At 55.9% G+C, this 21,131-nt stretch overlaps 6 protein-coding genes across 6 annotated transcripts; 1 reads left to right on the top strand and 5 right to left on the bottom strand.

Annotated features, from left to right (window-relative positions):
* Nucleotides 1-304: 304 nt before the first annotated feature.
* On the bottom strand, nt 305-3,402 carry MAM_07796 (F-box/WD-40 repeat-containing protein; the record flags this gene model as incomplete). The annotated part of the gene is made up of 2 exons (XM_040826594.1): nt 305-3,123; nt 3,231-3,402. The coding sequence occupies 2 exons, from the start codon at nt 3,400-3,402 to the stop codon at nt 305-307; spliced, it is 2,991 nt and encodes a 996-aa protein (XP_040675433.1).
* A 4,759-nt stretch (nt 3,403-8,161) lies between these two features.
* On the bottom strand, nt 8,162-9,634 carry MAM_07795 (transposase; the record flags this gene model as incomplete). Its single annotated transcript, XM_040826593.1, has 1 exon — nt 8,162-9,634. The coding sequence occupies one exon, from the start codon at nt 9,632-9,634 to the stop codon at nt 8,162-8,164; it is 1,473 nt and encodes a 490-aa protein (XP_040675432.1).
* A 1,240-nt stretch (nt 9,635-10,874) lies between these two features.
* MAM_07794 (Dbl-domain containing protein) lies at nt 10,875-14,017 on the top strand (the record flags this gene model as incomplete). The annotated part of the gene is made up of 3 exons (XM_040826592.1): nt 10,875-12,245; nt 12,313-12,484; nt 12,546-14,017. 3 exons carry the CDS (start codon nt 10,875-10,877, stop codon nt 14,015-14,017), a joined length of 3,015 nt encoding a protein of 1,004 aa, XP_040675431.1.
* Nucleotides 14,018-15,324: 1,307 nt separating this feature from the next.
* MAM_07793 (37S ribosomal protein Mrp10) lies at nt 15,325-15,682 on the bottom strand (the record flags this gene model as incomplete). Its single annotated transcript, XM_040826591.1, has 2 exons — nt 15,325-15,491; nt 15,571-15,682. The coding sequence occupies 2 exons, from the start codon at nt 15,680-15,682 to the stop codon at nt 15,325-15,327; spliced, it is 279 nt and encodes a 92-aa protein (XP_040675430.1).
* Nucleotides 15,683-16,631: 949 nt separating this feature from the next.
* On the bottom strand, nt 16,632-17,102 carry MAM_07792 (uncharacterized protein; the record flags this gene model as incomplete). The annotated part of the gene is made up of 1 exon (XM_040826590.1): nt 16,632-17,102. The coding sequence occupies one exon, from the start codon at nt 17,100-17,102 to the stop codon at nt 16,632-16,634; it is 471 nt and encodes a 156-aa protein (XP_040675429.1).
* A 2,088-nt stretch (nt 17,103-19,190) lies between these two features.
* MAM_07791 (uncharacterized protein) lies at nt 19,191-19,481 on the bottom strand (the record flags this gene model as incomplete). Its single annotated transcript, XM_040826589.1, has 1 exon — nt 19,191-19,481. One exon carries the CDS (start codon nt 19,479-19,481, stop codon nt 19,191-19,193), a length of 291 nt encoding a protein of 96 aa, XP_040675428.1.
* Between the last annotated feature and the right edge of the window lie 1,650 nt (nt 19,482-21,131).

The following is a 21,131-nucleotide window of genomic DNA, read 5'->3' as shown; positions in this document are numbered from 1 at the left end:
TCACTACCATAGCACTTCCCTGCAGGTCACATCACTCATGCCCACATATTTGCGTAGCGGAATATGACTTCTTAGTACTCAATGTTTAATTAAGAAATCCTACCGTTGTTGTCACCTACCACGATCCCATAAACTTAGGTCTAGGCCTCAGTGTGCGCCTCGATATGTGCAAACGCCTTCTTCCCGAGATACAAACCAGAAAAATCCCTTATTTGCGCCCACAGGTTTTTCATTTCTTCATAAAAGTTGGGCACAAAGCAGCAATCGGCCCCTTCATGCAGGCAGTAAAACGATATGGGGTAGTCTAATCCACAGTAGCAAAGAAACGAGCAGTCTCCTCGAGCTCGCTATCTCCGTTACAAAAGTCCCAGCCCACAATGACCGGCGCTTGGCTACAGCACACAATCTTTCGAGCGTCGAACTGGAGCTTGAATACACGAGCTGGTGCGTTTTCTGCCCCGGTAATGTGCGGGTGATGATGCGCCGGCGGAGGTGCACCGTGTTGCGCGGGTGCTTGAGCTGGCTGAGCTGGTGCAGGCGTAGGGGTCGGCAGAGGAATTGGCATCGGCGTAGCACCCGTTGCCATGAACACATCCGGAGCAGCGAGTGTCGCAGCCAGAGACGGTATAGCGATGGCCTGTGTTGGTCTGGGGGTAGAGATATCTGCAGGCTGGTATGCTGCCGACGTTCCGGGGAGATTGCTGGGGCCCGCAACAGCAGGACCAGCGGCAGCAGGCGGCGCTGTTAAGGCTGGATTCAAGGTGCTGGCTGGGCGTTGTCTTGTCGATTGTTGCCCGGTTTGAAAGGAGACTAACGCGGCTGTGATGGCCTGTCGAAGCTGTGTGCGGACCAGTGGTGACGGCTCGCGCTCAATGACGGACTGCAGGTAGTTGTGGTGGCCAAGCATGGTTGGATAGTTGGCCAATGTCTGCTCCAATGCTCGGGCACCGAGGGGGACGACTTGGTCAATCAAGTTCATGTAGAGTCTCGAGTTCCCCTGGACTTTGGGATCAACGCTGGTCTGGCTCACGTCATCCGGGGCCGGAGGTCTGCTGCTAGAGGCAGGAATGGGCATGGTTGGGGGCACGGCAGATGGGTGCATTGGGAGGCTCGCCTGTGCTTGACTTGGAAAAGTCGGTTGTAGAATGGATTGTGGTGGTATCGCCAGGGCCGTATTTCTTTGCGCTGCAGCTGCCGCCTCTTCCTGGCGAAGATGATGAGCCGGTTTCCAGACACCCTCCTTGTCCCGTCTCCAGATAATAATGCTTTGATCGTATGAGCCAGAAACAATCCGTCCATACTTTCGACCGCCGCCTCCTCCAGGTGGCACCTTGGCCCCGAACGCCTGCACATCGGCTGGCCTAGAGCTTCCTGCGTTCACTCGCCTTGTCCTTCGATTCCGTCTTTCGCCGTCACGGGCCACTTCTCCAGCCTCAACAGCTTTGAAGTACTCGGCATCCACAGTTTTGGCTTCTGCCTCATCTTCAACCTGGCTGTATGGCAGATCACCAAAGCCAGCCTGAACAGTTCTGACCAAGTGTGCGTGGCCACGTAACTGCGCAACCTTCAAACCGGTGGGCGCGTCGAAAATGCAGACCTCATAGTCACTGCTGCCACTGACGATTCGTCGTCCATCAAACTCGACGCAGGCAATGCCTTTATCGTGGGCGGGAATGGTTTGTGTGCACACCTGGTCTGGCCAATCCCAAACCTTGATGTGTCTGTCTCCGGACACAGACACAATGGTGCGACCTCTGACCTGAATGGCATTGACGGCGGCACCATGTCCTTCCAGACGGCCAATCATGGTGTACGGTTCCTTAACAGGTAGCTCCTGGGCCAAATCCGGTTCATAGCCGTATGGCTTGATAGTCTTCCCGACGGCACTGAATGCCAACTCGCTTGAGCCATATCCTAGGTCTCCAAAGCGCAGAGGTCTCCTGTTAAAGATTTTGATTGTCTTGTCTTTTGATGACGTGACAAGAATCCGCTTGTCGAAGCGAACATTCAAAACTGACTCGCGATGCGCCTTGGTAATTTGTTGGATAAGCTCGCCAGTTGAGAATTTCCAGATGAAGACATTTGAGTCGCTGCTGCCCGAAACAATGATATCCTCGGAGGGGTCAGCGTCAAACTGGAGACACAAGACCGAACCATTGTGTCCGACTAGCGGTGGTCGAACTAGTCGGCGTGTTCGCACGTTCCAAACACGCATCGTCTGATCTCTGCTGCCGCTCACTAAATAGTCTGCGTCGAACTGGAGCGTATAAACGCATTCTTGATGTCCCTCTTCAGGGTGATGGGGATGTGGCAGCTGAAAAGTCGTGTACTTGCCAAGTTCCCAGTTGGACTCGAGTCGTCGTCGCATGTTGTAAAGATATTTCCAGTTAATGCGATACCTCGAGCTATTGATATCCCAGGCCCACAGCGTTGATCGTATTGAAGCGCTTGGGTGATCTTTCGGCAAGATAGGAGGTAAAGAGGGTTCTGGCGTCCCACCCGGCTCCTTTCGCTTCACGCGGACAACGTCTGACGAGCCAAAACTCCGATCTACTCCTTTCCCCTTGTAAGCCGACGAGTTTGAGGCAAACCTGATATCCATGTCGACATCTCCGCCTGTGGGTGACACGACGAGCCGATTGGAGACAAATGATGAGCCTGGAGTCCCAAAAATGCTGCTGCTCGCGATGCCCATTGGTTCTTGGACGATGTTCTGGCTTCGAGCGGTCCCTGTCATTTCCTGGTCCTCGTCTTCATTCAGTATGGCACGAATCTTGTTAGTCTGGCCATCCGCATTCTGGATGCGATGCAAGTGACCAATAGAGCTCGTTAGACCGGCGTTGACTTTCCCTTCGCATAATTCAATGTCGTTCGGCACCGCCTTCCAACCCTCAAGGTGATATAGCCTCTCCCACAGTTTCCGATCCAACGCCAATTCGTACCAGGCGCGACATGTTTGGGAGACGCCGACTAGTGAAATGGGATCCAGATACCCCAATACTTTGAGACAAATTTCGGCTGGAAGATATTGGACGAAATCAATGTACAGCCGGGGATTCAATCGCTGGACGATTTCGGCAATGGCTGACGTGGGAAGATGATCGAGAAGTGCGAGTGTCAAGTCTGCGCGAAGAAGAACAACATTAACAGTCAGTAACAGCGCTCAGCCCGATGGAAGGGAAAATACGTATGGCGGCCTGGTAAGGTCCGGGTTCGCTTGCGCAAATTACCCTTCTTGACAGACACTGGCAGCGCCGAAGCATTGCTTGCCAGCCACGATGGCAGCTCTGCCGGGGACCGCAATGTCGCTAAACTGGCCGGCAGACCATGGTGAACAGTAGGATTCAGGGGGTCCTCGGAATAGCCCTCATCGGGTTGATGTGCCGGCGAAAACGGATCCATGGGCGGCGGTTGGTCGGGCTTCGCCATCAGGCTGGAAGCCAGGGGACGGACAAGGCGGAAAGCCGAGAAGACGACGTAGCAGGGGAATCCGATGTGAATGAAGGTTGCAGCGGTGAGAGACGATGCAGCAGGCGGTGAGATTTATTGATTCGCTAGGCCACTGCCGGGTTGTCGGGATGCAGTATCGATGGGATAGGCCGTAGATTGACCGTCGGTTTTTTGGCTGACCCGAGCCTTGGTCATGAAGCAGGCGCAAACACCACGCGCCAGTGAAGCGGCGGCGTGGCACGAAAACGGTGTCGAGGCGCTAACGACTGCGGACTATCAGCGTGGGTACACGGGCGACCCGTCGATGTCGGTGAGATGGGCGCTTTCGTGAAACGTTGATGGCGGAGATGGCCTTGTGGTGTTTGTTGTCGCGAGTCGCGACTCACGATGCACGTCCACAGGCGAGCTGATACGGAGCAGGGCGTACTACTAATGGCCAGCTGACATGTGGCGCCCAGGGCAGCAGCGGCAGCAGTAGGCTGAGGTAGCAGCAGCAGCAATCAATTGAACAATGAACCAAAAGACTCAATATCGAAGGCGCGTAAAGGGGACGTGGTCAGCAAGGACAAGGGCAGCGGGTGACGATGACGGTGACAGTGACGGCGACGGTGGACGGTGAATTGCGGCCGGCGTGCGGCGGAATGCTTCGCGGTGGTGGGTGGTGGGTGGCTGGTGGCTGATGGCTGGTGGCTGGTGGCTGGTGGTACCGGCACTTGAGACCAAACGTGTACATGCTCCGTGCGGACGTTCGAAGCCAGCGCATGAGGAGCCGGGTGATTAGCGGCCATCAGGCCCCCAGTGCTGGCAGTCTTAGCAGCTTCTAGTGCGGCGAGCTCCACAGGCGCGCTGGTGGAAGGGCGGCAGGGCAAGTACCTACAGGTACTTGCCAAGTCAAGTGTCTGACAATATGCTTCATTATGGAGTGTGATGCGACTTTGCTCAAGCAGCCACATGCCACTGGAGAGCTTCTCTTCTCGGAGTACGGAGTTACACGTACCCTCGTCCCGCATGCTTACCGAGACTTGGGTAATAAAGACTGATCAACAACAAGTTTATAACGGCTCGCCAACGAGTCAAGTACTGAAGTACTGCAGTCAACCAAAGTCTTTCCTCTTTTCCTGCACCGCTTGGGCGCAAGGGTACGCGGTACAGAGTACGGAGTACGTGTTGTTTGAAACCATATTCGCTTTAACCCTCATCCGCGGAATTTATAGTCACTTCCTGCCAAACAAGCGCCGGCTGGAATGTGTCGAGCTGGAGGATCGAGGCGGCCCGGGATACTAATCGTGCCCGCCCCACTTTATGTGGTTCGGGCACGATTACCGCATGGTGCGACTCAAACATCCTTAAGCAGGCATGCCTGCCAGATGCTTGCGTAGACCGCTTGAGAAACACTCCTTAAATCGCGCTCGCAAATGCATCGTGTACCCGGTACTCATGTCAAGGCAGGCAATGCCAACTTTGACCCCTTGTTATCGGCCTTTCTGAGTCCTTCCCCAGAGTTGGGCAGACATCTTGCGCCGTGGGGCGAGAGAACACGACGCTCCTTCGCCTCTCTCCATTCATCTCGGGAGACTTTCATTGATCATCAGTTGGCGTGGCCGCTCAGGCATAGATGCAGATGAGGAACCAAGCCCGATAGACGATGCAACGCAACGCAGCCTTGCAAATACGAGGCCAAGGTATCGCCAAATTTGAAATCAAACACGTTGTGCCGGTCATGGTCATCATGCATGTACGCCGTATGTCCTTTGGGCTCGGGCTGGTCCGTCTACAACACGCATCGGCACTGCAACATGCAGCTTCGCACGCCGTCTTCTCACAACTCCCGTCCATATAATTGCGCACAGCTCTGGCCCTCGAGTTGGGTTGTTGATGACAGTCCCTTGGCCAACGGTGTCCTTGTCCGTCAATCGTCATGCCGCTGTGAAATGAAATCCGTGTTCGCAGGCCAGGCGCAACAGCAGCGACACCGGCAAGTTCCTGGCGCGGCGAATGATGGCTCCTAAGCCTCTGTTTGCCAAAACTGCTGCTCGGCAGGCCGTAATTTTAAGCGTCATCTGAATCGGCAGAATGGATAACATATTATATGCTTGGGTTTCTTCGTGATTGCTGCAGGGTAGCGTCTTCTCCTGTCTAATAGGCTTGCCTGACACAATGGACGACGATACGATGCATACTGGTTACCTCAGATCTCTGGTCGCACATACCATGCGTTTCTGCATAGACAAGGACTGTGTAAACATGCAGATTGCCATGCATAATGGTCATGCATCGCGTGCAGGCATCCTTCCATGCGAGGTGGTTGGTGGAGTGGCTGCTTGGCTGCTTCGAAGAGCGAGTTGCGGAGCCTGGCCTGCCTGCCCGCCTTTGTTCGAGACGCTGAGCATCTGGTGGGAGAGGAGAATCCGTGATTGCGTTTCCTCGAGGGCATGGCGTGAAGGTTGGCAAGGCTAATAATAATAAGTGTCGGGACTCGTCTGTCTTGGCGCGGATTTGCGCTTGCAAGGTTCCCAAAACCTTCCTTCCACTCTCCCCTCTCCGCTCTCCCCCCACCAGCAGGACAGGACAGCAAGATTGCGAGGCGTATCTTTGGCTTCGTTCATAAGGATACCTGGGTAGTCGGCACGCAATACGAGAACTCCCTCCAAATCGTCCCGGAAACGCATCAGTTGTTAGACTTGCTTCACCAAGTCAGCTGATCCACGCACCAACGCGCATTTTATCCCAGGCGGTTGCTGCTGTCAGAACCCGTCATCCAGGCTTCACGTTTCTGCCTGAAATGGGAACAAGGAAGAACATTCAACACAACCTCCTGTCAAACAAAGGTCGAGCGAGAATCGAGATGGGGGGATATGTCGTCCCTGCGTGCCCCCTTCACGCACATGACGTTCGCGAAACACCAAACGGCTGCCCTCAGCGAACCCTGTGGCTTTTTTTTTTTTTTTCTGAAACAAAGACGCCACTCCAAGGAGTGACAGCCCCTTTTTTCCTTTCTTTTCCCCTGGCGTCGACCTGATGACCTGAATAGGTACGGAGGTTGAACAAACAGCCTATCATGGATCAAAGGTATCACATGGTGACCTTGTTGACTCGAGGGTTTCAACTGGCCACCCCCGACTTTTGACGATTGGTTGAATGGCATCTGGTTTGGGCGCGCAGAGTGATACCCTGACTAGCACCCACCATTGGCCACGTTGGCCCAACGTCAAGGGACCCCATCCGCCGTGTACATGCATACTGTACGGAGTATGGCGTATTGGGGGCAGATGCGATCGACAAAGCGCCGAGTGTGGCATATTGAGGATGAGGACGAGGATGAGGTCTGGTGCGCATGCAAAACTGGCTGACGCAGAATCCCACGGCGTATAGCTGATATCCATTCTGGATTCAACGGTGTTATCACCTGCTGACCATGACGGCGACCGGAGAAACCGAAACCAAGCACCTAGGGCTAATTTGTAATTGTATTGTAGCATCGTATCGGAGCGGCCCAACCTTGGGAACCCAACGTCGAGCTGGCCATTCCAAGACCTGATGCCGGTGCAGGAACAGCAGGGGGCCAAACCAGCTGTCCCAGGCAGTGCAGCGCGCGGCAGTGAATCGATTTGACTCAGAACAAGATTGAACAGATACGGACGACTCCAACGCACGCGAGACTGGACCAAAGAGGTCCCCGGTCCGGATCGTCATGGGGACCGAGAAGCCGAATGAATTAAACAGGTCGCTTGGTGCATCATATGCACGTATTTGCACTAGTTGGCGGCGACGGCGATACGTGGAGTCTCGACGGCGGCATACATGACATACTGGACAAGAGCACTCGAGACTAGACGCGGGCCTGGTGTAGCATCGTCCACTCGGTACGCCTCGTCTCGTCTGCTCGCTGCTCAAGCAGCCAGGACTAAAAGTAATGATATAATATATGAAGCCTTCTAGAGTTGTACGTGTGTCACGGACGGCAACGTTTTCCCCCTCCGACGTGGCTTCGAGGGCTCCGGCTGTTGCTACCGTGCTCCCCTGCTCCTCTGCTCCCCCTGCTCCTGCACCAGCGGACCGCCAACGGGCTGCCAACGGGCGGGCTGCCTGCCGACTGCGGACCATTTTGGCTGCACCCACCCACACGCTCGACGCTCACGCTCGACGCTCACGCTCACGCTCACGCTCGACGTTCGGCGCCTCGAAGCCGGCAACGCACACAAACACACCAGACTCGATTTGCCATTTGCTTGTCTGGACCGCCACGTCGCTTGCAGCCGCCGTGCACCGGTTCATGCGTCGGGGCTCAAGCTCCCAGCGCCTTTTCTCCGAATGCCTACTGGTTCCCGTCGCTCGCTCGCTCTCCCTGCATCCCGGACCAGGGGGCCTGATAACAACTTTAGACAGCCAATGACCATGCCGGGGGCCCCCGCGGCGCCAGGCACGTACTAACTAGCACGCCGTAGACGCTGGCCGGGCGCCCCCAAGCGCTGTTTCTCTTTCGTCTTGTGTGTGATGGCTGCTGTAGCAGTGCTCCTCACGGAGCACATGCGCCTGCGTCTGGACACCAGACACCAGACACCAGACACCAGACACCAGACTCATTCTGCCTCACTTCCGTCACACGCAGGCACCGGCGTTGCCGTGGCCATCGCTGCCACTTGGGCCTACGGCGGCCGGCAAGCCTCTGGAGTATCCTCGAACTCGTCAACGAGGAGTCGAGGACAGCCCCTCACCCGCCTCGCTCCCGCCTCGCTCCGGCCGTCTTGGAGGTCTTGGAAAAGAGACTCAGACTCGGCCACCCGAGGTCTCTCTTCGTCTGTATAAGCTCAGTAGCTGCAATAAGAGAGCCGCGGATAAAACGACTGATATTGCGTGCAAACTCAGGCTCAAGGGATGTATCGTCTTCTAATACCTCCCCTAGCTTGTTGGCAACCTTATTTATCTGCCTGAGTGTTGTGGGCGTCTCAAAGTCGGAAGAGTTGTTGTGATATAACGGCGGCGGCGATGGTGTTGATGTGTAAATTGCAGCTCGTTGTTCAAGGGCCTCAATTACAGGCTGTGGATTGTAGGGTGAAATTCCAGTTTTTCGAAAGGCTGTGAGAATAGTAGTAGTCTTGAAAGCTTGTTTTCGTACAGCTTGAATGCAAGCAAGGAATTCAATCTTTGTAATATTCAACACGCCGTCTCGAACAATGATATCCAACGCCTTTGCATGATAATGCTTTAGTGGCTGAAATATCACAACATCAAGAGGTTGAAGGATGTGTGTAAGGTGCGAGGGCAACGCAAAGGGAATTATATCGTGCTGTTCGCAGTATTCAACGAATTCAATTGTATGGTGTGATCCGTGGCCATCTAGGATTAAAAGGCGATATCTGCCTATTGGCGTTGCAAATTCCTGAAAATGCTGTATCCAAGCAACTGCAATTTCGTCATTCGTAAAGCCGGTTGGTGAGACTGTTATTTTGGTATTAGCTTCAAGCTCCTTTATCCGATACCAGGACTCCATGTGTTTTTGCCCTGTAAGGATAAGAAAGGCAGGAATAACTTTGCCGCCAGCAGAAATGCATTCTATTGCTGTTGCAGTCTCCCTGTTTTCTGGCATTGAAAATAGATGCGCTCTTCTTCGCTTTGTAACAACTAAATGGTCCTTTCCCATTCCAATACGAAAGCCAGTCTCATCCATATTCCAGATATCTTCAGGAGGGACTCCGTACTGCTGAATAGCCTCTTTAAGCTTGTTGTAATAAGAAAGAGCTCTTGTCACATCTTCTGAAGCTTTTCGACTTGAATCAATCTTTTTTTGAAGACCTTTATGATAGTGATGCCGCTGGATAAAGCGTGTAGTCCATCGCGTTCCAACTTGCCTAGGCGGGGCAGTTGACGATGCCCTCTCTTTTAGGATGTAATTTGCAGCATCTGTAATGAATTCAGGTCGTACAGCGAAGTTGGCCTTATCAAGGCGATCGATATAGTTACATAAAGCAACTTCCTCTTCTCGTGAAAGCATTGTATTTCTTGCTGGATGGCCTTTCCTAGCAGGAACGCCGTTAGCACGTCGTTGAAGCCGGCTACGAGGCACGTTGAATTTCTTCGCCACAGAGCGAATTTTTGCACCTGGATTTTCCTCAATATACTCAAGAGCCTCGTTGACACGTAATTCGACATCGCTTTTTGCCGTTTGGACGCTAGTTGCAGCCATTTTCGCGGTTCAACGCGTCTAGGTTGAAAATTGGTCCGCCTTGGTGTCCGGCCCGCCTTGCTGTCGAGCACCACCTTTGGTGGTGAGGGCTTTTGCTAGCCGAACCACATAAAGTGGGGCGGGCACGATTAGTAGTGCGACTAGTCAGTTCACTGACAGTCTCGATCCCACGGACCCACACGGCCCACCTCGAGTCGAGCCACACGGACTGTCGCCACTGAGCCGCTGAGCCTCTGAACAGTGCGGGCAAATGGGCGCCAGCCCTGATCCCCTGATTTCCTGATCCCCTGTCCCCCTGACGTGCTAAATTGCCAATCCCCCAATCCCCCAGTGCCGGGCGTTGCTTTGCCCGCAGGCAGACAGACGCTGGGCAGGCCACGGGCCACGGTCATCCACCCACCCGGCCTGCCTCGGCCTCGACCGCCCCGGGCGCCTTAACTGACCTGTCTGCCCCCAACTCACCAGACCATTCGTCAACTGCCCCGACCGGTCGACGCCTGCCTCTGGCCCTCGGCATCGTCGCCTGCAGCATCTCTCAGCTCGCCCCCGAATCGACGGTGCCTGCCGCCTGCCTGCTCCTCGTCATTGTTGGCTCGACTTGTCGGGACTCACCCGTTCGACGATAACTGCCGCCTCGTTGCTGGCCGCGGCGAGCCGTTCCGTGACGAGTCACGACTCGAGCCGAGTGAGATAGGAGGTCGACTTCCCCTCTAAACCCGACCCGTCTGCCTCTGCCTTTACTGCTAAGTACCAACCACCACCTTTCGTTGGTCTGGGGCAACCAAGGAGGAGGCCTGGGAAAGGGGAGAAGGGAAAGAAGAAAAAAAAACCACCTACACCTAACTCCTACCCACACGCCGTCTCCCCCGGTTCTGCCCTGTCCGACAACTGCTCTGCTCCCTACCAGGCGACGGACAGCTGCATTCCCCGTCTGCTCGCGAATCGTCTCGCCCGACAATTGTTTGTTGAATGACGCGACCAAGCGCACAAATCTGAGACCACTCCGTCTCCGTGCCGAAAGGAGGCCGGCCTGACAAACAAAGGCAACGCCCCTCGTTGACGAGCGAACATACACGGTCATCTTTCCCACACGCCCTGCACTCCCGCCGCCACGACGATTGACCCCTCACTCCTGCATCTCGACGACAAACATTTGTGCCCCTTCATTGTTCGCGCCATCGCCTGACCCGCCCGCTCCCTTGGGGCTCTCATTTTCCCTGGACGCATGGAGTGAATGGACATGGCCCATGCCCCTCTGCTTCGAAATAACACCGCTCCGGTCTTCCACCCCAACCAGAGCGGCGTCGGCGTACTTCCACACAACAACATGAGCAGCGTGTCCCGCGGCAGCCAGCTGTCGGGTTCGACGGCGTACACAACTTCATCAACGTCGCTGAGCTCACTGGGCAGTGCGGCAACGATAGTTCCAGGGCACAATGGCGGACCTGTCGTGGCCACGGCCAACATCATCAATCAGAAGGCGGATGCCTCGCGATCGCTCTACCAGATCTGTGTGTCGCTCAAACAACGATTACGTCAAGTGCCCGATTTTGGACCGTTCCTCGAGCAGCTCGACCCTACCGATCCTGTCGACCCCCTGTGGAATCTGTTTCGCTCTGGCTACCCCCTCCTTTCAATCTACAACTCCCTGCAGCCCACGGAACCACTCAAGGTGGAGGACCCGAATGCCTCGGAAGCGAAGAAATCCAAGATTGCCATTTTCAAGTTTGTACAAGCGTGCATGAAGGAATTGCAAGTCCCCCCGGCCCAGAGTTTTGTCATTACGGACTTGATGGGAAACGACACTAGCGGTTTTGTCAAGGTCACGCAGGTCGTCAACTACGTGCTTGATCTGGCAGAGCAACGTGGCCTACTGCTGCAGCTTCAAGCGTTTCCCGACGAGGAGCCCGCCGTCGCAACTGGAGGCTCGCAAATGAGCTACAGGGACCACATTGTCAAGGAGTTGGTTGATACTGAGCGAAAATACGTCCAGGACTTGGAAAACCTGCACGATCTGAAAAAGACTTTGGAACAAAAGGGACTCATTCCAGGAGATGTTGTGCATCAAATCTTTCTCAACATCAACGCGATTCTTGATTTTCAGCGACGATTCCTCATTCGAGTCGAGACCACAAACTCCTTGCCCAAGGCCGTCCAGCGATGGGGCGCCCCGTTTTGTTTCTACGAAGACGCCTTTGACATCTACCAGCCCTTTATTGCCAATCAGCGCAAGGCTGCCCAGATCGCGAATCAAGTCTTCGAGAAGATCCAACAATCAGAGCACCCTGTCGCCACCGACTTCAACACATTGGACGGGTTTCTACTAAAGCCGATGCAGCGGTTAGTGAAATATCCCTTGTTGCTCAAAGACCTCGCCAAAAAGTCGGAGGATGAGGAGGTCAAGGACGATCTCAACGCCGGATGCGACGCTGCAGAACGGGTCCTACTCAAAGCCAACGAAGCCGTGAACCGCGATCTTCTTGATGAAGCCCTGGAGGAACTCATCACTCGAGTAGACGATTGGAAGTCTCATAAGGTGGAATCATTCGGCAAGCTACTCCTGCACGGTGTGTATGGTGTCATTACTGGAAAGAGCGATCAAGAGAAGGACGTACGTGTTGACCCCATTCCATGTAGGTATCAGGCGAAACTGACTCTTTTCTTTTTTAAAAATACAGTACGAAATTTACCTGTTCGAGTGCATTCTGTTGTGTTGCAAGGAGGCCTCCGGCAAGAAGGACAAGACGCGATCAACGGGCCCCAAACTTAGGAGTAGGAACGCAAAGCTGCAGTTAAAGGGCAGGATTTTCATGACTAATGTGACTGACATCGTATCCCTTTCAAAACCGGGTAGGTGACAGGACTACCCAAGGGACGTCCGGAGTGCGATTTCTGCTAACCACTCTCATAGGCTCTCACAGCGTTCAGATTTGGTGGAAGGGTGACCCTGGTGTCGAGAATTTCACGATCAAGTTCCTTAATGAGGAGACAATGAGGAAATGGGCGGGGGGACTAGAGTCGCAAAGGAAGCAAAATGCGCCGCGGCTCTCCACCAGCCAAGAATCCACCAACAATGATTTTGCTTGGACCCGAGACCAAGCTGGCGGCCTTGAGAACCCCTATCTGCAGCAAGACGAGGAAGAGGACGAAGACTATGGGCCGGCAACGGCGCCGGCACAGTTCCCAATGCCTTCGTCGATGGGCAACGCCGTGCCTCGCACCGCTTCCAGTTCCAGTCTGAGACAACGCTCTGCCACGGGGGAGAGCACCCAATCCCTTGCAGGACTCGCAAGAGCTCCGCCGCCGCGTTTTCCACTGCCTATGCCGCCCGCTCCCCTTAGCCTACAGACCCAAAGCAATGGCGCCCAGTCTCCCGGTTCCAGGGGAGGGGACAGCTACTTTTCCCCGGTTGCCGAGTCTCCAGCTTCGTCTCGCACCAGCACAACGAGCGGCATCTTCCCCGGGCCTGCTTATCAGTTTCCTCCCAAGGCTGGCACACCACAGGCCGTCTGGGACGACCCGCGCTACGCTGCCTCCATGCCACGGGCTCCGTCGCGAGATGGCGCCTCCCCCAATCCAACGGGCATGGGAAGCAGAAGCGCCCGCGGACCGTCTCTGCCTGCAATGGCCACCCACAGTCAAACTGCCGCTCAGCAACAGAGAAGTAGGTCCTACAGCACGCCAGATGTGAACGTTTCAGGTATCCCTCGACAGCGGCAACCGAGCCAGAGCAATATTCCAGCGGTACCCGGCATCCCTCAGCATTTGCACCCAGTCCATGACGGCAACGTCGCTCGATCACAGACAGGCTCGCCTCGCAACGACTTACCCATCCGAACCAGCACACAGAGCCCCGGAGCCCAACGTGAGCGGATGCACCAGCACTCAGGCAGCCTCGGGGGTGCCATGTGCCATTTCCCTCCGCAACAGGCCTACCCACGCGGAAACACACCCACGGGCATCAACGGGCTGCGGGTCGACCCCGTCAGTGCCAACTCCCGCAACGTGTCTCCGTCACTCGGTACGGGGACGCTCCCTCCGACCAACATGCCGGTGCCCAGCCCAGATTTGCCCATGCCCACGCAGTTGAAGGTCAGAGTCAACTGTGACAGCGGAAACTATGTGACGCTTGTGGTTGCATTCAACATAACCTATCAATCCTTGATTGATAGGATTGATGCTAAACTCGCCCGTTTCATGACGAGCAGCATTGGCAAGGGCATGCTCAAGCTCCGGTATCGTGATGAAGACGGCGACTTTGTCACCATTGAAAGCGACGACGACATTCAGATTGCCTTTATGGAGTGGCGTGAGGGGGTTCGAAACATGTATTCCGGTGGTGTTGGAGAGATAGAGCTCTTCTGCGTCGGAGAAGGCCAATGAGGCTGCTACATGACCATTTGGTTTTTGGCATCCTCGTGGGCCTCTTACGAAGTTACTACTGGCTGCATTTACCCACGACATTCATCGCAGGTTGGCGTGTTCAAAGCACATGTCGGCATTTGCGTCCTTGGCACTTGGATCCCCTCTCAAGGTCCGGACGATGCCAACAAATACAGACATTTCCGGCCTGTTCGGCCCTCACCCACATTTTACGGCACATATCCATGACATGGACGTGGGATTGCGGCGACCCGTATGTTTGCAGAGTCTCGCACTCGACCGGGAGTTTGCCCGTGGATGTTGGACACTATTCTGAATCTTTTCATCCCCCCCCCCTTTTTTTTTAATTATATTTTTTATATTGTTTAGACTGCCGCAGCCTGTTTCTCAGCAGTGCGTCTCTTCACCTTGGCCGGGCAGCAGAGTTTGTTGCCTTGAGATGGCCTGGCCTGTACTGGGACTCGGTCCATTCATTGGATGTGCATTCTGTAGCGACATTACCGCAAGGCTGTAGCATAGCATCATATTGTCTGTCATCTTTTGGGCAACGTTTATGGACATGATTAGTAGGCGCCACACGGAGGTTCGCGGAGCCGGACATTGGAGGCTGGGCGTATCCTGGGTTTCCCTCTTTTTTTTTTTTTCTTTTCTTTTTTTCTCCCTCGTCTCTATTTTGGTCGGATATATCAACATGGCCACACACTCGTTTGGGATTGCATTTCCCTGTCATTTCTTTCCGCCTTGTGCTCACCCTCGACCCCTTTTTTCTCCCTTTTCTATTGGCGCTCTGTGGAAATTGAGCGGGGTTTTCCTTGTTATTGGCGGCTGCAAAGCTGGATAGAAAGACGGTGGCACGGGGAGCTGGGACAGCTTGGGGTCGTGCATAGTAGATCTGGAATTGCAGGGAGTGAGGAGGCTTCTCAGCCTCAAGTTACATAGATACTTAGTCAGGCACTTGGCTGTTCTGATGAGCGATTTAGCAAATTCGATGTGAATGAATTCGTCATGGATATTGCAAATAGCACGCTCGTCCCCGCGGTCTCTGTACAGCCGTCATGTCGAAGTCACGCATATCCTACACTGGCCGTCAATGGCCCGTTGGCTGCCCCATGCAGACAGAGGAGGCATCACCAAGAAAATGCCGATGAAGAACGCCCGTCAATGCCAAGTTTCCGTGAGACCAGACACGTACGGTATATATACCGAAAATGTCCCAACCACGTCGCCCGTCCTGGCCCCCCTGTCTCCGCACCCTCCAACACCAACCTTTTTTCTTCTTGCGTCGACGTACGGCCCGTCATTACGATTCACCTGCGCTTCCTCGGACTCGTGACGTGCTTCTGCATCCTCGAGAGGTGGTAATTGACGGTGTTTGCTGGCGCGGGAGGCGGTGCCGGCCCGTCCATACATTTCCGGAGCTGGCTCTCGACGGCGGCGCAGCCCGAGGCGTTGTACCCCGCGGAAGCCCAGCACGCTGCGGTTTTTGTTCCCTCTGTCAGCTGCGGTGCGCGGCGGAAGGGCTGCTGTTTCTTTCGCTGGGGGGGGGGACGTACCGAGCACGCTGGACATTATGGCGATGCACGGGTTTTCCGGCTGCCGCTTGGGGTTGTGCACGCGCAGGGTCTGGAGGGGCGGCAGGCGGATGGGCTTGTGGCCGCCGGGCATGGTGACGGTGGCAGATGCTGCGCCGGGGAGGGGAGAGCAATGGCGCGCGGGTGCGATGCGATGGGAATGGGATGATATGATGGCGGGCGGTCGGTGGTGGTTGAGGTGGTCTTGTGTGGTTGAGATGGAGTCACGTGATGCGGGCGGTGGAGGTCCACGTGCTTGACTACTGGCGGACTTGGTTGTGATTCCTTGGACGCTGCTTTTCAGCGAGGGCCTCTTATCGATCGTTTTTGGCCGAGATCGGCTGGGGACTGGCCTTGGTTGCTGCTGCTGCCTGGGAGACGGATACGGCACGAGGACGCATTACCAGGTTCGTTTCGTGGTGGGGATGATGATGATTTGTTCCTTCTACATGCACGCCGTCGTTTGCGTCGGTTCTCGCGATCCTGGCCCTTGGCCCCAGGCGTGCGGTGGCTTGATCCTGAGTCCTGAACCGACGACGTCGGAATCCCGATTCCCGACGCTGGGATGAGGACGTGCTTCTTGGCGTCGGCAGCTGGGGGGGGGGTCATGTCGAGCGCGGGACCTCGTCGCACAAGCCGGGAAGCCGGGACCTACCCGGAGAGCAGTGCCAGCATCGATCGAGGCCCGACACCAGACGTGGTTCCGTGCATGTCAGGGTGCTCAGACACGGGGACAAGTTCACGACGACACCCGACTGCTCGAAGCACGCGATGGCATTTTCTATCCTAGAGGCGACTATCGCATAGCAGAGCAGCGTCTATGTAAACCTTGAGCCCGTGTCAGTCAGAGGCCTTTGCTCCAAACCACCGGCGATCCGAATCCTCTGCCCACCCAAACTCGACACGGCACAAGACAGCAAGACCAGACGGCGTAGGGGACAGCGGAAGACGAGATGACGCCCGTGCAAGGCTCGCCGCAGAAAGATACTCTCCGTCCCCCGAGGAGCCGGGGCCCCGGCGCCATGGTGTTTGCGGCATCCTCTCTAATGTCCGTGTTCCCTGTGAAGTGCCTTGGACCGTTCCCTGTGATACTCATCGACAGGGTCCGGGAAGGCCGCGACCTTGAGGGGCTTCTTGCGAGGGCCGGGTGACGTCGCGGCGTCGTTTAAAGCAAGACTCGGGCACCAGGCGCGGCACGGTATGATGCGACAGTAAGACTTGCAGAATTGCGCCTTGACGCTGGGCCTCAGGAGAGGGCTGCGGCGAAGAAGGGCGCCCGGGGCCTGGACCTGCTGTCCCGCGGCGGCCGGGGCATCGGCGCTGCCGGCGAGGGAGGGAGCTGTCGCGACGAGCGGGCTCTGGACCGGGACGTCGAAGGTGCCGGGCGCCAGATGGCCTCTGTCGGGCACGCCCTGGGGCGGGATGCTGGGAACGGCCTCGGTGGTCTCCCCGACTGGAGCGGCGTTGCCCAGCGAGAGGGCGGAGGAGGCTGCGAGGACGGCTGTGAATCGCATCTTGGAGGAGACTGGTAGCGATGGCCCGGCGACTGAGAGCGGTTTGCGGGTCGAGAGCCTGACTGGAAGCGGCGGGTTCTGCGTGCAGAGAGGATGATGTGGGAGGGAGAGAGAGAGATTGTGTGTGTCAAGAAGCGCAACTTGTTTGACGGCGTGCCCTTCTTATACGACGGCTTCGAATCTCATCGGCCTGGGCGAAGCAACACATGGGTTCGCCGGCTACACGTCAGTCGAGAGGTTATCGTGTGTCCTCGTAGCTGCGTGGCTTACTAGGAGCGCAGCCGCGAGCAGCGGTGGCGCTGGACGCTGCCGCCGAGCAAAGGTAGCCATGTTTAGTCTGGTGGTAGATGCAAGCGTCCAAGGAATAGCCTCTTGCCGGCAGCTTGGAGCGAGTGAGTAGTCTGCCTTAGACTCGGAGCTTGGCAGCACGGTCGAGGCAACTCGCACTAGGTAGTGACGCATGTCGCGGCCGACGTGGTTGACCAACGCATGCCGGCTCAAGAGGTGAGGAGGAACACAGCACACGCGGGGCTTGGACAGGATGAAGAGATTCAGCTGGCTGTAGAACCACGCAGTTGATGGCAACCGCTCGTTTGGACAGGACCGGCGTGACCACGCACTCGACGGCCCCGAGGAGTGCGACTCGGGGACGCGGACCGCATCCCAAGTCGACCGGCCTTGCAAGACTTGACGCTTCACGAGCCCAAAGCCGGTGGGAGGCGGCTCGTCTGAGCTCGTGGTCAAAGTGTGCTTGTCTAGGTGTCTGCCCGGGTGAGCACTTCTCAAAAGCGCAAGGCTTGTTTACCAGGCGCTTGTAGAGGCCGCCTGTCACCGGGCCGTCGTCGAGATATGTGTCGAGAGACCGGAGATCCAGAGACTAGAATGACACTCATCGACTGGTGTAGTCGCAAGTCACGGCTCGGCTACCCAGTCCCAATCCCAATCCCAATCCCAATCCCATTCCATCTCCCAGCATCAAAGCCCATTGCGGTTCCTGGATCGATGGATGGAACGTCAGCATCGACTCCATCTCTATGCCCTTCCGACGACGCCCTTGCCCGCTGGGAAAAGGTGTCCCGTGAACGACAGTGCGGCGCTCGTCGAGCAAAAACATGCGGCTCAACACCACCTCCTTGCCAGTCCGCAGCATCGTCAGCCTCCAAGCTCCAAAAGGAGACACAAAAGCCAGAGCACCAGCCAGCCACGGCACCAGCCACGCAAATCCTCTGAAACGTTGTGCGCAATGACCACAGGCCGCCATGGCCCATGATGCGGCTTTCCCACAATACAGCCGCAGGCCGAAGCACGGCCGGCCAACCAGCCATGTAACGGACCATCCATCCATCCATCCATCCATCCATCCCTCCAACCCAAAATCCAAAACCCAAAACCCAAAACGCGAAGACGCTTCCCTCCCATTCACCCGACGCGCCCCGGCGAGTAAGAATGGCACACAATACCCGGCGACCCCGACACCCGGCCGCCACCACGTTTCTGGCCCTCCCAAGCGTCCGGCTGGTGCGTGTCTGTGGTGGGGGTGAGTAAGGTGGCCTGCGCGTCCACGGCTGGCTGGCTCACTCTCATACAGGATGCTGTCTGTCTCGTGCGGTCCAGGGGTTTCCTACGGTCTAGGGGTGAAAATCCTCACGACACCAGTCACATGGGAACATGCAATCAATAAAAAACCCATGGTATTCCTGCCATTCAGTGTCGACATGCCGTGCGCTGCCCATGCATCATATGTGACAAATTTGTATCCTGAGCCATAATGCCATGTACATGCAAAAAAGTCAAAAAGTAATTTGAACCAGAGGTTCCCAAACCTCCAAGTGAGTGCGCATTCTCCCCTGTCCCGTACAAAAATAACATGTCTCTTGTGTTCAGAAGGGTCAGAGTTTGCTGTCGTGTGTTCGTCGTGAGTTGTAAGGGGTATAAAAATTCTATCGTCTTGATGCGGTGATGCGATAATGTAGAAGTCAGCCCCGGTGGGCTTGTAGCTGTGTAACGGAGACGTGCTGGCTCCTGGCGGCCCAACCTGTCTGGAGGGAAAAGAGTGCAGCACTGTGCAAGGCGGTTCGCGCGAAGGCTTCACTGTCGGTGGTGCTTGGAGCCCTTGTAATGCCTCCTTACGCGCTCCCGCCCTCGTCTCTCTTCATCCTGGCTGTGCTCGGCTCTTCCATCGTCGCTTCCGCTGCTCAGTCGTCGTCGGTCTTCCTCATACCACGCGCTCAATGATTTGCCACCAAACGTCAAGTCTTCGTCGTCGATCACAATGGGTTGTACCCATGCGTACGAGTTGAGGTCGACCTCGCGCGCAGAGGTGTCCAGCGCACGGAGGTTCGGGACGAGGTAGCATGTTGGTTCCTCTTTGGGCGACATGGTGGTGGTGGTGATGGATTTGTGCGACTGGATCTTGGGTGGCGACGTGGTGCGCGCCGCCGCTGTGAGATGCTTGTCGGTGTGCTGGTCTTTGATGGGGAGCGCCAGCGCGAAGGTGAGAACAACAAAATATCTTGTTTGTGTGCAACAGCAGATATTCCAGGTTGTGTGAGGGGATGGTTGATGTTTTGAGTCAAGGAGAGGAGAGGCAAGATGGATGATAAAGGAGACGGTAGGGAGTCTTTCTTATCGGGATCGGGAGTTGGTTTGGTGGCGGGTCCAGAATTAGTCAAGCTGAGCTCGGAGGGGCAAAAGTAACGAAGTAGGTGGTAGTAATCGCGTATAGTAAACAGGCGCACTGTAGCGCCAGGCTGTGGAGCGGCAGCGCTTTTGAGTCTCAGCTGAAGGAAATACACAGCCAGCGTGCTGAATTCAGTATTTCAGCTGCGAGGCTCGGCCGCGTGTCGGCTCGGGAAACGGACTGGCGTTGGGAGAAGGAAAAAGAAAAAAAGAAGAAGAAGAAGAAGAAGAAGAAGAAGAAGGAAGTCGAGGTTGTGTAAAGGAGTAAAAAACAGGAAAGACGAAGATAATGATGATGATAATATAAAGAGAAGAGTCAGGGGCGCCGGCACCGGACGAGTCATAAACACGTGTGATTGTCTTTTGACTCTTTGCACGGCGATCTCCGGACAACGCGTCAGAGCGCGGGACGACAGTGCTAGAGACTTGGATGCCAAGGGAACTCCTGTACTCCGTATGATGGATGGGTTATGGGGGCTCCGGAGACTGTGGCGGGCGCCGTCGACCTTGTTGGGGGGCTCGGAAACTTTTGGGTGACGTGCCAAGTGGGAGCTCCGACTCATGCGGTTGCGTTGGGTGTGGGAGACGAGTAATCCCGAGGCTCTGACTAGGGTATCGTTGCGAGGTTATGGACGAGTCCAACGGGGCCGGTCAAGAGACTATTCTGCGCTTTCGATCAGTAGATGATGAGGATTTCAACGCGCTCGGGCACATCATATCCTTTCGAGTCGGCAACGGAAACGGAAAACTCGATCGGGAGGGGGGGGGGGAGCATGAAAAGAAAATAAACGACGACGGCATGCGGCTCGGCTCACAGGGCAGCTGGACTGGAATGGTTTGGTCACAATGTCGCAAAGATGAATATCCCGTACGTCAACGTACAATAATCAATCGCCATGCTCGTCGGGAGGCTGGAGGCTGGAGGCTGGAGGCTGGAGGCATCTGGACTTGGGGCCTTGGGTTTGTTGCGGGGCTTGGCGGGGGCGCTCGCTGCCTTGGGGACCAGCAGGAAGGAGCCTCCCATCCATCGAGAGGGACACAGTGCGGCCCTGCGTGCCAAGATACTCCCTCTATCTGCTGGAGGGGCCAAGCATCTCCAGTCAAGTACCTCGGCGCCATGTACTCCATATCAGCATCAAACGTGGCCCTGGAACAGACTCTGAGACTCGACTTGCAAATCGTGGCCAGCCAGCAGTGGCACTGTGTGCTGCCTGCTCCCTGCCGACTTGCCCCAGCACCCGGGTTAGCAGTAACTACTCACCGAGCACCAAGCACCAAGGTGCCTAGCCTACTTAAGGCAGCGAGGTTCCTGAAGCAGGCTGCCTCTAGGCAGACAATAACCAAACTAAT

The sequence above is a fragment of the Metarhizium album genome (assembly GCF_000804445.1).
Source record: "Metarhizium album ARSEF 1941 chromosome Unknown scaffold_36, whole genome shotgun sequence".
Classification (NCBI taxonomy): domain Eukaryota; kingdom Fungi; phylum Ascomycota; class Sordariomycetes; order Hypocreales; family Clavicipitaceae; genus Metarhizium; species Metarhizium album.
The sequence above is the reverse complement of the archived record's forward strand: the minus strand, read 5'-3'. Positions and strand labels throughout refer to the sequence as shown.